General features: G+C 41.6%; 1 protein-coding gene across 2 annotated transcripts in view; it reads right to left on the reverse strand.

Annotated features, from left to right (window-relative positions):
* Window positions 1-12,405, reverse strand: part of usp54b (ubiquitin specific peptidase 54b) — a 76,657-nt gene that overhangs the window by 47,423 nt on the left and 16,829 nt on the right. Inside the window, exons 2-3 of one of the 2 annotated variants that reach the window (XM_085762094.1) lie at window positions 11,218-11,835; window positions 3,134-3,226 (exon numbers count right to left, since the gene is read on the reverse strand). In XM_085762094.1, coding sequence (XP_085618220.1) covers window positions 3,134-3,226; window positions 11,218-11,373 — 249 coding nt within the window. In that variant the 5' untranslated portion in view covers window positions 11,374-11,835. Of the gene's footprint in view, window positions 1-3,133; window positions 3,227-9,853; window positions 10,097-11,217; window positions 11,836-12,405 lie in introns of those variants that run through there. The other variant, XM_085762095.1, reaches the window with a different exon arrangement.

Raw genomic sequence — 12,405 nt, forward strand, 5'->3', positions numbered from 1 at the left:
CTATGTAAGTGATTGCTGTGGGAAGATATAACTATTTAAGACTATATTAACACAAAAATATCGCTTACTTCTGCTTTAACTAATATAAATAGTATGCTGTAAAAAAAAGCTCTAAAAGAATATAACTTAAAAAAGAACTTCCATTAATTAGGATCTTGTTCTTGATATAAGCATATGGGTTATAGAATAGTCAATTATGAATAGTTGGGTATCATTATATTATAAAAACCTAGTTGGAGCCGTCTTGTTTTGTTAATTTATTGTTGTGTCAGTCATGGTATTGTTGAAAATGTATAAATTATTTTATATCCATGTCTATATGGTCTTCATTGTCTATTGTTTGTATTGTTTCATGTCTATGTCTATATTGTCCAGTGTGAATGTGTACTCTGTTATTGTATATATTTCATGTATACATTTTGACCCCAGGAAGAATAGCGGATGTTAAAAGTGAAAGTTCTGCTTTCACATAAATGGGATAAAACATAAATGAAAGTACTGGCTGTGAGGAAGAGAAGATTTCAGTCGTGTCGTCAAGTCAAAGTTGTGAATATCCTAAATCCTCAGTGATTCAGATGATCTGAGTAGAGAAATAATGAAAAGAGTACGATAGGAAGGACAGAGAAATAGGAGAATAAGGGAAGATGTTAAAGATGAGGCAAAGACGAAAAAAGCAGGATAAAACAGAGATTCAATGCAGCCTCAGAGTTTCTATTTAACAAAACTGCAGCAGCGAGGACATTCTGTAGGAAACATAAAGATGTTTTTCTGTCACTGTGATGAGGAAATAATAATATCTCTTCTCATCTCAGTGATTGGACGGTGCTTTCTGATTGAATCTTCATTGTCCGGTCAGATTCAGGGGTAAAGACGTCAAAGAGTCAAAATACTTGTGTCATAGACGAAGTAGGAACTTTAAGTGCTGAGATTAAAGGGATAGTTCGCCCAAAATTCAAATTTCACTCATTATCTACTCACCCTCATGTCGACTAAGGGCTGGGAGAAGTTTCAGAGTCCTCTGTGCCTTCTCTGAGTTACAGCGGGGCTCCGTGCAGCACTGCATGTCCATATGACGGTTGCGAACGGGGCTCACTTTTCTTCGTCCAAAAAGACACACCAAAAAACATCCAAATACCTCCATGCTGCTCGTCTGTAATGTCCCTCTTGTATTGAAGCCCAAACATGAGAAATTGTTCCGAAAAAAATTAAATAAGTCTATATTTTAAGCTTGTTTGTAGCGGAAACTCCCAGTGTCTCAGTTCACTGCTCTGCCTGCACCGGCCGAGCCGTGAACTGGGTCGCGCGAGATTTGCAAGAGGGACATTACAGACAAGCACTATGGAGGTATTTGGATGTTTTTTGGAGTGTCTTTTTGGACGAAGAAAAGTCAGCTCCGTTCGCAACCGTCATATGGACATGCAGTGCTGCCCCGAGCCCCGCTGTAACTCAGGGAAGACACGGAGGACTCTGAAACTTCTCCCAGCCCTTAGTCCACATGAGGGTGAGTAGATAATGAGTGAAATTTGAATTTTGGGTGAACTATCCCTTTAATCTCAGCACTTAAAGTTCCTACTTCGTCTATGACACAAGTATTTTGACTCAGACCGTCTTTACTCCTGAATCTGACCGGACAATGAAGATTCAATCAGAAAGCACCGTCCAATCACTGAGATGAGAAGAGATAATTTGAAATTTGAATTTTGGGTGAACTATCCCTTTAAAGTAAAGTTTTCTTCTTTATTTATGTAACTTCACCACTCATCATTTGTTGACAGGTTTCTTAAAAAGTCTCAAAGTTGTATTCAACCCAATCTGAGCCCATATTGAACATGTCAGTAACAATTAAACCCAAACCCACAGACAGCACTGTGAACGTCTATATGTACAGTTTAATCCAGCCAGCGATCACATGACCTACAAAATGCAATAACACTCCAGTTGCATGTAAATGTAATGTACAGTGTAAAAAAATAAGCACTTTACTTGTCATAATGTGTGAGTGCAGTGTCACGTCTCCATTTTTAGAGACAAGTAATTAGAAGTCCTGGAGAGCGGTGTCATAATCTGCTGCAAGAATCTCCCCCACTGTGTTTATTAGCAGACACCACCAGGTATTTCCAAACAAGAATATTGAATCGCTTTGGCTTCAGGCTTTGTTTGTGCTTCAAGGATTGTTGTACGCCTTTTCAGCAAAGTCAAATATGTTATTTAGACACTATTTTTGCTGAAAGCTTAAAATTAATGACGCGTGTTGCTTCTCCAGCAACTCTGACAGCCAAGGACCTTTCTACTTTTTTATCTTTATTAGTTTGTCGTATTTTATTTGAAGTTTATGGGCCACATTTGTTTTTTTGTTCCTCCGTGATTTAATGTAAAATGTTGTTTTGTGTCTATGTGTTGGAGAAGTTATTATAGAAAATAAAAAAAGGAGAAGAAGCAGCAAATAAAGGAAAATGAACAACATATTGGTGATGACAAAAGTGTTGTGTCATGTTCTCGACTGTCAGGTAAATGTAGCGGAGCAAGAACTCATGGTGCATCACAAGAACACTTCACTGCTTCAGATAATGGATTATATTTCTGACACCAACATTTGTGTGTTAAAACAAAAGGCAATAAACAGGAAGTTAGTCGTCAGGTATAACGACTATGTCTCTAATTTCCAGAACTCAATAATGTACACAGCAGTAAATCTCAGGAAAAACTGGGTCACTGTGCTTTAAGTGATCTGAGAGGGAAAAAAACAGTGACGGCGGCTTCAGGTTTCCTTGTCGAGACGACCACGAGCCATTAAAGGATCCATCACCTGAAAATCACTTTTTTTCAGGTTATTGCATGTATAACTCAATCTTCTCTGTCACTGACAATAGCTGACATGTTTTCCGGGCAAAGAACTTCACTCTCGCCTCCTCCCCCTTGAATTCACCAGGAGAGGAAAAAAACGCGTCTTCTGATCTGAGTTTTTCTCGCGAGAGCAAAATTGGGTACACAAATAGGGATAAATAAAGGTGAATGTTGCATATTATTTCTCAAAAATGTGCATTTAAGACCCTTTCAACACCTAAAACCAATATAAATACCAGGTGATGGATCCTTTAAGGACAGAGGAAGACGTGAGAGTTGAGTCTTTTACCTTTAAAGCGCAGAAGATACACGAGTCCTCCATGCACTTGTGTGTGGTCAGCTGTCGAAAGCTTCGACGAAAGATGTCGAGATGCCACAGAACCTGGGAGGAAGAAACACACACACACTTTTACACACAAGAAAAATATCATATTGGGATATATATGTTACTGGTAGCTATAGAAACGATGTCATAACGCCTCTTTCACCTTCTGCCTTGATGCTGTTCTTACAGTTATCCATTATAGGCGTCTAAGCAGCGGCTGTTTGTTGAGGTTTTTTGGTTTTACATGTATTTCTAACACATGATGTTGTTATTTATTTACCAGGATAATTCACAAGCAGTCCCATTTCCACATTAAAGGAATAGTTCACCAAAAAATTAAATTCAGTCATTGTTGACTCACCCTCATGCTGATGAATACTCCGGAGTAGTTTTTTATTCCTCAAAGTGCATCTTTATATGAGATTAATAGCCCCAGACACAAAAACATCCATAAAACTACACAAAAACCTTGTAATATTCCTCCTTACTCCTTGTCCACTGCAATCCAAGTGCCCTGAGGGGTATAGTCCAAAATTTACCCGAACCGACGGGCACGTCCACATGCATCGTGTGAACACGAGAGTGCGAGAGCGTGCACCAGGCAAATTCAATACAGGACTGCTTAGGCTGTAAAAATATCCTTAATGACATCGTTTTGAGTAAACTCTGGACTATATCCCTCAGGACACTTGGATTGCAGCGGACGAGCAGTGTGGAGGAATATTACAGAGTTTTTGTGTACGGTAGTTAGCTATTGACTCATATAAAGTTTGAACGCCCCTCCCGGGTCTCCAAATGCACTTTGGAATAAAAAACTACTCTGGAACTACTCCAACAATGACTGATTTTCATTTTTTGGTGAACTATTCCTTTGAAATATGATCTAAGCCTAGACGAGGCATCACCAGATGTGTTGATTTCTATTTGTTTTACTGTCACAACTGTTTATTAGAATAAGAGATCATGTTAATTAGAAATAAGCTATGATCGTTTTTTAACCCTGTTAAATATGCAGTTTTACGTATCAGCTCAGACTGACAGCAAGACAGCTCATGGTTGCTGGTTGCCATAGTAACACAGCATGCTTCCTGGCAAGTTTTCCAGGTGCGCTGCAGTGAACAGAACCAGTGACTGACAGAGTAAGTGATGGGGGATATATTTGACGCTATACATGGACTGCAGCTGAACCTGGGATCGGAGCGCACACACTAACTTTCCCCCCGTTAGTCTCATCGCATCCCATAATCCTGCTGTCTGCTGGTCATGATTCATTTAATTTGATGTTTGGCTAACTTTGAGTGTATGGATTTAGGAGGGGGGGGGGGGGGGGGACATGACTCTGAATCAAGCCTCCTGGAGCTTTAACAAATTAAGCAGCATTTGCCTTTCTAAAACTGAACCACATCACTTCCTGTAATGTGAGAGGGTTGCAGAGAATCACCAGTCCAGTCTGCAGCAGCTCCATGTGGCTTTCAGCCATTTTCAGCTAATTGTTTTCTCCCCAGCAGCTCCCACTGAGCGTGCTCTCTATTTTGTATATTTTCGGCAACAAAAGAGAGGCAGAGAGTCAACGGGACAGACAGAAAGACAGACAGGAAACAACCGGCACAAAGCCCAACAAAGCACATGCAAACTAGTGGAGAAGTGGACTTCTGCATGAGGAAGACATCTTTCTATCCTCCTCTTCTCTCTCTCTAGTGCATAATTAGAGGAAAGAGCTCTTGGTATATTCATCCAGCATGGTGAAAGATAATATTGACACAACACTGTCCCACAGGGTTCGACTCAGATGTGCAGCACAGGACCACACACTTACAGCATGCACATACATTTCCAAGTGTCACACACACATATAAAACCAATACATAATGCAACCTTAGAAACACAATGCTGTGAGTGTGTGTGTGTGTGTGTGTGTGTGTTAAGGAGAGAGTGATAGGTGGAGGAAAAGAGGGGGTGGAGGATGACAGACTGCATGCTGACGCCAGTGTATGCGTTCTATCTTTCCCCTCCTCTCTCTCTCTCTGTTTCCCCTCCTCTCTCTGTAGTTTATTTGGTCGTGATGAATCGGCTCCCTGCAAAGCACTGCAGCAGCCACAAGGAGGGCACACTCTCCCCATGCCCATCTCTCTTTATCACTATCTATCTATCTATCTATCTATCTATCTATCTATCTATCTATCTATCTATCTATCTATCTATCCATCCATCCATTCATCTATCCATTCTCCTCCTCGAAGGCAGCACATCCCTCGTCTTTCTCTTGCTCCTCCACCATTTGTATCATTTTGTTCCTCTCCCCTTCTCTCTCTCTCTCTTTTTTTTCTCTTTCTTCACTTTTACTTCTTCCTGTGTCTCTCTTTTTCTCGAAATACTGCAGGAGCTGCTCAGGCGGGGAAAGAAACTACAGTGTAAGAAACTAACAAACATTTAAAAAAAAAAGTGAGGCGAATAGAAATCGAACCTCATGAGCTCAGGCTTTTCATCTACCAGCGGCTCATTGTCATGGTAATTTCAGTGACAGACAAATTTTACTGGAGTATTGATTAGTTGATGGTCTTGTGACATCAGTTTACTACAGGCTAGTAAACATGATAAAATACTTACATTTCGAGCACTGTGTTTTTTATTAATTTACCTGTTAAGTTTAAGTTGCAGATATTTAAAGTTTAAAGGTCCCATATTGAGTGAAGTTGTATTTCTAAGTCTTTTGGATCATAAATCAGGTGTAACTTCTATATCAATACTGTGAAAGTGTCAAAGCCTCGGTCCATTGAGAAAAGCACACAGCCTGTATTCGGAAACTAAACCTTAAAACAAGCTGTCATACTGTTAGTTTCCTGTACTGTAGCTTTGTGATGTCACAAATACACAGGAAAGGTTTCTAAGATTTTAATTTATGACTTAATATCTAACTATGAGTATAAATAAGGAGGTTATGACACATACTATAAAGACAACAGTTATGATTTATAAAGCTTTTATCTACGGTATATCAAAGTTATACCTATTATTTCTAAATAAAACCACAAAATTATACAGATGAATCTAAAAAGAACAGTCACAGTTTTCAGCTATATGGAGATACATTTGTGTCTTTATTATTCAATTAATAAATATATATTTTTTCAATCAAATAACTCACTTCAATCAAAAAGAAAACTTTTCAATCAAAGAAAAAAAGGGTCTAAACACAATTTTTTGGGGTCTCAAATATTATTTTTTTTGCAGTCAAACACTTTTTTTGTAATTGAAAATGTGTTTTGTTTTTGTTTTTTGATTGAAGTGAAGTTTGTTTTGATTGAAAATATCTTTTTTGTTTAAATCAAGTTTTTCTTTTGATTGAAAAATAAAGACACAAATGTATCTCCATATGTCCAGGCCCCACCGACCTCGACTCTTCCTCCAACCTTGCTCGATAAATCTGCTGTATTTTTATTTAATCTCCTCTCCTCTGATTGGCTCAGATTCATGAGACAGAGATGCATGAATGAAATCCAGTATGTCATTGATAACAGCCTCACAATTTACTGTTCAGTCTCTTTAAACCGTGTCAGAGGTGTATAGAGTTACTGCAGAGGATAGATTAAAAGCATTCACCTGGTGAAAACACATGGTGGCTTTTATTGTGAAGCAGCCACAGGAAACTCGATGTGTTTGCCACCCCGGTAAGCGCTAAATACAACCTATAAACTACCTGCTCAACAAGCATTATTAAACCTTTCTTGCTGCTCCAAGTGTAACTACGGATTTTATCAAATCAACCACACCGGATGAAATTTCGAGTAGTTTAAGGTGAATGACCATGACACCAGATCAGATATCACAGTCCAAAAGCGTTAAAAAGTTTCTCTCTTTTATCAACAAGACTGATTTCTGGTGCTACACAGCTCAACCACTGGAGTGAACCACAAAGGAAAATTCAAATTGAGGACAGTCATTGCTCAGAGGGACTTTAAAGTCCTGATTAAACGTACTGATTAACAGCAACTGTGGCCACAAGTGTCGATAATGGAGCAATAATAAATGGTGAGACGAAATGTAAGAGTGGCAAAAGTAGAGAAGTAGAGTCATAAAGTGGATTTTGGGGCCCAACGCTCTGCTGGTTTTTACTGTGAAGTAAAGATGTCCTCCTGATCTAGATGATTTATTGGATTTTAATTTATGACTTAACTATGAGCATAAATAAGGAGGTATATAAGGACAACAGTTATGACTTATGAAGCTTTTATCTATGTTATAAAGCGATACCTATTATTTCTAAATAAAAGCCACAAAAATTATACAGATTAATCTAAAAAGATTAAAAATGTTTAATCCTGTCATTATACAAGCATGGGAAGAATTAGAGGCACAGCTGCTGTCATTAATGATAGGAAATGTTACTGGGGATCACTGTGGTTGTGTGCTTCAGCTGATCTGCATCATAAAGTTCACAAAAAAAGCCCATTTGTTATAAATAACCAAACTATTTCATTCATTCCCTTCCTACCCTGCAGTGTTTCCTGACCTCCACACTGACCTTCACACCTGCTCACACCTGATCCTCACATTGTGACCTCTGAGTGAACAGCACAAGCCTCTTTGGTTGTAAACTCCCAGCTCTGTTATTGAGATTCAACTCTATACATCTTGCACAATCCTGCATTGGATGAAATTGGCAAGAAGATCTTTAATTTAAAAAAAGGATGACAGGTACCTATGCAGTCCTTTAACCTCTGAGTCTGACAGAACCGTGAATGTCACATCAGCAAAAACCACTCAAACAAGGTATCCAGCTACAAGATGTCAGTCAGCGTTTCCCTGGCGTTCGACCAGCTGCAGTGTCACCGTACAGCTGGACACATGCAGATGATGTAGAGTCAACGTTTGTTTTGATTTCAACGCTCAATATGCTGCACAGGCTTTAGTTATTGGAACCAGTAACTATTGGATCAGCAAGGTATCAACAAAAAACCATTCAACTGTTTCTGTTTGTATAGTTTCTGAGCCAAAGTATGGATCAGACGGAAAATATGACATCACTGCTTTTGTTTCTTTACATCGTCAAGTTTCTCCGCATGACAAGGAGACACACACACACACACACAGAAACAAACACACACACGCTGCCTTAAGAGTAAACCCATGTGTTCCTGCTCCATCAAAGCCAGCGCGCTCTACGCCTCCTTTAGCTTATTTTATTTATACCTGCGTTCACACAGTGAAAAAAGTTGCTGAGCACGTACAGTACAGTACAGTACGCACAACACATTTCACCTCACAGCACCTTCCCTCGCTCTTGTTAAATCACACACACACCATCCACAACAAAACACTGCTACCGCTGATGCTGATGCTGATGCTGCCACCACCCAGCAGCTACACTGCAGCAGCAGCAGCAGAGGCTCTGGTGCCTTGCTCAAGGGGCTCTCAGGGGCAAAAGAAGCAGCGCACTGGTAATAAAGCAGTAGATGTTATAGTGAGGAAACACAGCTTGGTTCAGTTCAGTATTTTTCTTGGAGATATCTTAAACACCGACCGGTATCGGCTTCGACGTGATCAGGATTTGATCCTCTTTTTTCATATATCATTGTACTGTAAATTGAAACATCTTTGGTTATAGATTGTTGGAAAGAAAGTACAAAAAACTTCAACATGTCACTTAAAGACTCTGGGAAAATGGGTTTTTCTTTTTTTCAATAGTTAGCATGACATTTCACTATAGCCTGGCTAACACCAGACTTCATCTCAATGTAGATTGAGATTCGGTCTGGGAACCACCGGTTCATTTTTCCATATTTGAGGTGTGGTTTATGAAAGCCCAGAGCTGTTTATTGGGCGCTACGAATGTCTATCAAATGCGTCTGTACGTAGCTTATAGCCAATCGTATCAATCGTACCCGATGACGTATGCAGAGCGACAGAAATCCGCTCGCTAAACGTTGCTCTTTTTTCAAAATAAACTTGCAGTCTAAACTACTTAAAACACTTTCTAACGCCGCATCGAAAGGTAAAGTGTTTGCCGCCATGTTGGATCGATCGACAAGCTATCAACAAAGTCGCTTCGGTGTGTCGTCATCGTCTTGCTGCCCCCTCCCCCCGCTCTGTGATTGGCTCCATGGATTCCAAGCTGACTTGCAGAGCGGATAAAATGGGTAAACCAAACCCAGGGTAACACATCACAGACCAAATGAATAAATTATCAAAAAACAATAATCATCTTAATTTGTAGCCTAATTGCTAAAAGAGTTAGCCTGTCCTGAAGTTGAACTTTGACCCCTGATGGTTCATCTCGAGCTCGTACAACATGAGAAAACTCACACACACACACACAAAAACACACAGTGAAACAGCCAATGAGCATCTCATGACTCGATCGTTCTCTCGGTTCATCCTCCCTCGTCTGTGTCCTGTTAAACACCCCCTCTCCTCTCCTCTCCTCTCCTCTGTGTGTGTGTGTGTACATGTGTGTGTACACGTGTGTGTGTGTGTGTGTGTGTGTGTGTGTGTGTGTGTGTGTGTGTGTGTCCTTGAGGTGGCCCACTTCTTCTCTCCCCGTTGAAGCTGCTTTGTCTTTGTTGAGACACATTCCTCCTCATTTCACAAATAAACTTCATGTCCTTCACTTTGTCTTTTCATCTGTCTTTCCCTCCCTGGTTTTCCCCTCCACCCCCCACCCCCTTCTTCCCCCCCTCCTCTTACCTTATTTGACTCTTTAAGTCCAGTCTTTCTCCCAGCAGTATCCCCTTTAGTCTTCTCATCAGTTTTGTCATACTGTATACTCCTCATCCCTCTTTCTTCTCTTCTCCTCCTTCAGCAACTTTTCGTCTTCTCATCTATCCCTCTGCTCTCTTCAACTCTCCCTAAGCTTCTGCCCCATCACCTCCCTCCCTCTTCAGCTTACTCTCTCTCTTCTTCCCCTTCTCTCTCTCCCTCTCTTTCAAGCCAGTAGTCAAGAGGCATTTGTGTGTGTGTGTGTGTGTAGGTATGATTGTGCCAGCTGGAAGTCTTGGGAGGAGGGAAGAGTGTGTGTGTGGAGCGAAGAGAGAGAAAGAGAGAGAGGGGAGATGCAGCAGCAGCAGCAGCAGCGGCGGCGCAGTATAAGCGTCTCCACACACTGAGTGGATGTCCACACACTGAAGCCAGACGGAGCCGCGCTGCCAAAACCCACCGAAACACGCAAACCGTCTGTTAATATGGCGCTAATCTCATCCCTGTCGCATTTAAATACTGCAGTGTGAGGAAGAGGAAAGGATAGGAGAGAAAAGGAGGGGAGGAGGGGAGAGGGGGTGGTGCATGAATGTGTGTATAGTTGCCAATAATGCATAAACGCACGACATTTCACAGGAAAACACTATCGCTCTGACTCTAAAAACGCAGCGGTAACTCCAGCGAACAACTGTGCATTAGCATTTAGCAGTTGGAAAAGTGACGCATTGGGTTTTCGACAGGAAACAGCGACTGTGAGATGAAAACGCTGACCCCCCCCCCCCCCTCCCCCCTCCCCAAACATCAGATAATCAGTCCTGGAATTGTTTCTCTTCTTTACAACATCTGTCCAAGTTTTAAGGGAATAAATGTGACTGGACGAGTCCCAATGAAGTCGATATTAAATCATCATATTTAACACAGTTGAAGTTTAAAGTCCCCATAAACTTGAACCAGTCATCTTTCCCATGATGCTCTGCTGGCCTGCAGCACTGCAGCTATACCCTCACACCTCTTGTTGTCCTTCGGGGGCTTTTACGCTGAGGTCCAGTCCTCCTCTGCAATGGCAAGTGTGGAAAATGTTGTCCCCAAGTCTCCAAATGCTGTGGTTATTTTCTTATTAGCGCAAAATTGCCAATAAAAAAGGGTCAAAACTATTTGGAGCCCTCGGTGAAATCTGTTTTGGTCGAACACACACTTGCCTAAAAATAGTTGACACAAGCCTGAGGATTGAGGTCAGGTGACGGGTTCTAAATATCTCCATGATAAACATGTTACTCTCCTAATACTTTCTGAGTGCCCTGAATTCGTGTGTGTGTGTGTGTGTGTGTGTGTGTGTGTGTGTTTATCCGACTGACCTGCAGAGCGCTGTTGAGGAAGCAGCTGTTCTGTCCCGGCTCGTTGCTCAGGCCTTTGCTGGGTGCGATAGAGGTCATGGTTCTCGGGGTCACCAGCCCCTGCACCCCGCCTGCTGCTCCGCCACCCGACGCAAAGTAGTTCCTCTTCCACGACATCACTACCTGGACGCCCCCGTTTCCACGGCGAGGCGGGGAAGGGGCGGGGCGGCAGACCAAGCGACGGCCTCTATGTCACTCCCATGAGAGTGAGGGAGTGAGAATGAGAGAAAAGCAGAGGAGGAGGAAACGGAGGGAGGAAAACGACGAGGGAGGCGACGGCGGCGGTGGATTGAGGAGAGGCGGCGAGTCTTGAAAGTGGAGCTGGCACCCATACAACCCTCCTCCCCCTCTCCAGCCGTGTTTTTTACTTTAAAATCTGTCCACTCGCTGGAGCCAGCAGTTGGCTTTTTGTTCCTTGTTTTTCTTCTTCTAGCTCCTTGGATTTAGCGGTCTGTGTTTGAGGACATGAGAGCGTGTCCAAGGCGTCCTTTGGCAGATCGTGTCAGACAAATGTTGATTAGGCAGCAATGCTGCTCCCATGTGGAGACTCTTTCAATGCTTTCTTCTCTTTTACTTTTCCTGTAAGACACAAAAAAAACCAAACCGTTAGGACTCCTCACTCAAAAACGTTAGAACAGCTTTTAGCAGGTTTACAAGAACAGACACAAAAAACTGATTTAAAGAGGAACTATGCAGGATTTTTAGCTTAAATATGCTACATTTTTACCTTAATTAAACAGCGTTGGAGTAATGGTGATGGTTTAATAGATGACATCTAAGTTCAGGGAAAGAGGGAAAATGGAGGCTCTCTGTCTTAGTGTCTCTTAGTGTCGAAAACCAACTTTGCAAGATCAGTGCGGCACAGCGACACAAACATGCCCCGTAACCTCTTGTTTATGACAGATTAAACTACACAAATATACACGTCGCAACATCGTATATGATATATAACGTTATCTACCACTCTACTGACTGCTTTCTCGCCGGCTTTGTTGTAAACGAATGCACATGGCCGAGAGGAGGGTTAGCAAAACAGCGGGAAAGAGACCAGACTTGCATAGTTCCCCTTTAAAACATGGTTTTGTGCCATTTATTACATGTGCGGCAAAAATATCTGTACATGATGAGCTCTATTTGTAGTATGAACAC

Source organism: Trachurus japonicus, chromosome 19, assembly GCF_045865225.1.
Source record: "Trachurus japonicus isolate A0001 chromosome 19, Traja_1.0".
In the NCBI taxonomy this organism is placed as follows: domain Eukaryota; kingdom Metazoa; phylum Chordata; class Actinopteri; order Carangiformes; family Carangidae; genus Trachurus; species Trachurus japonicus.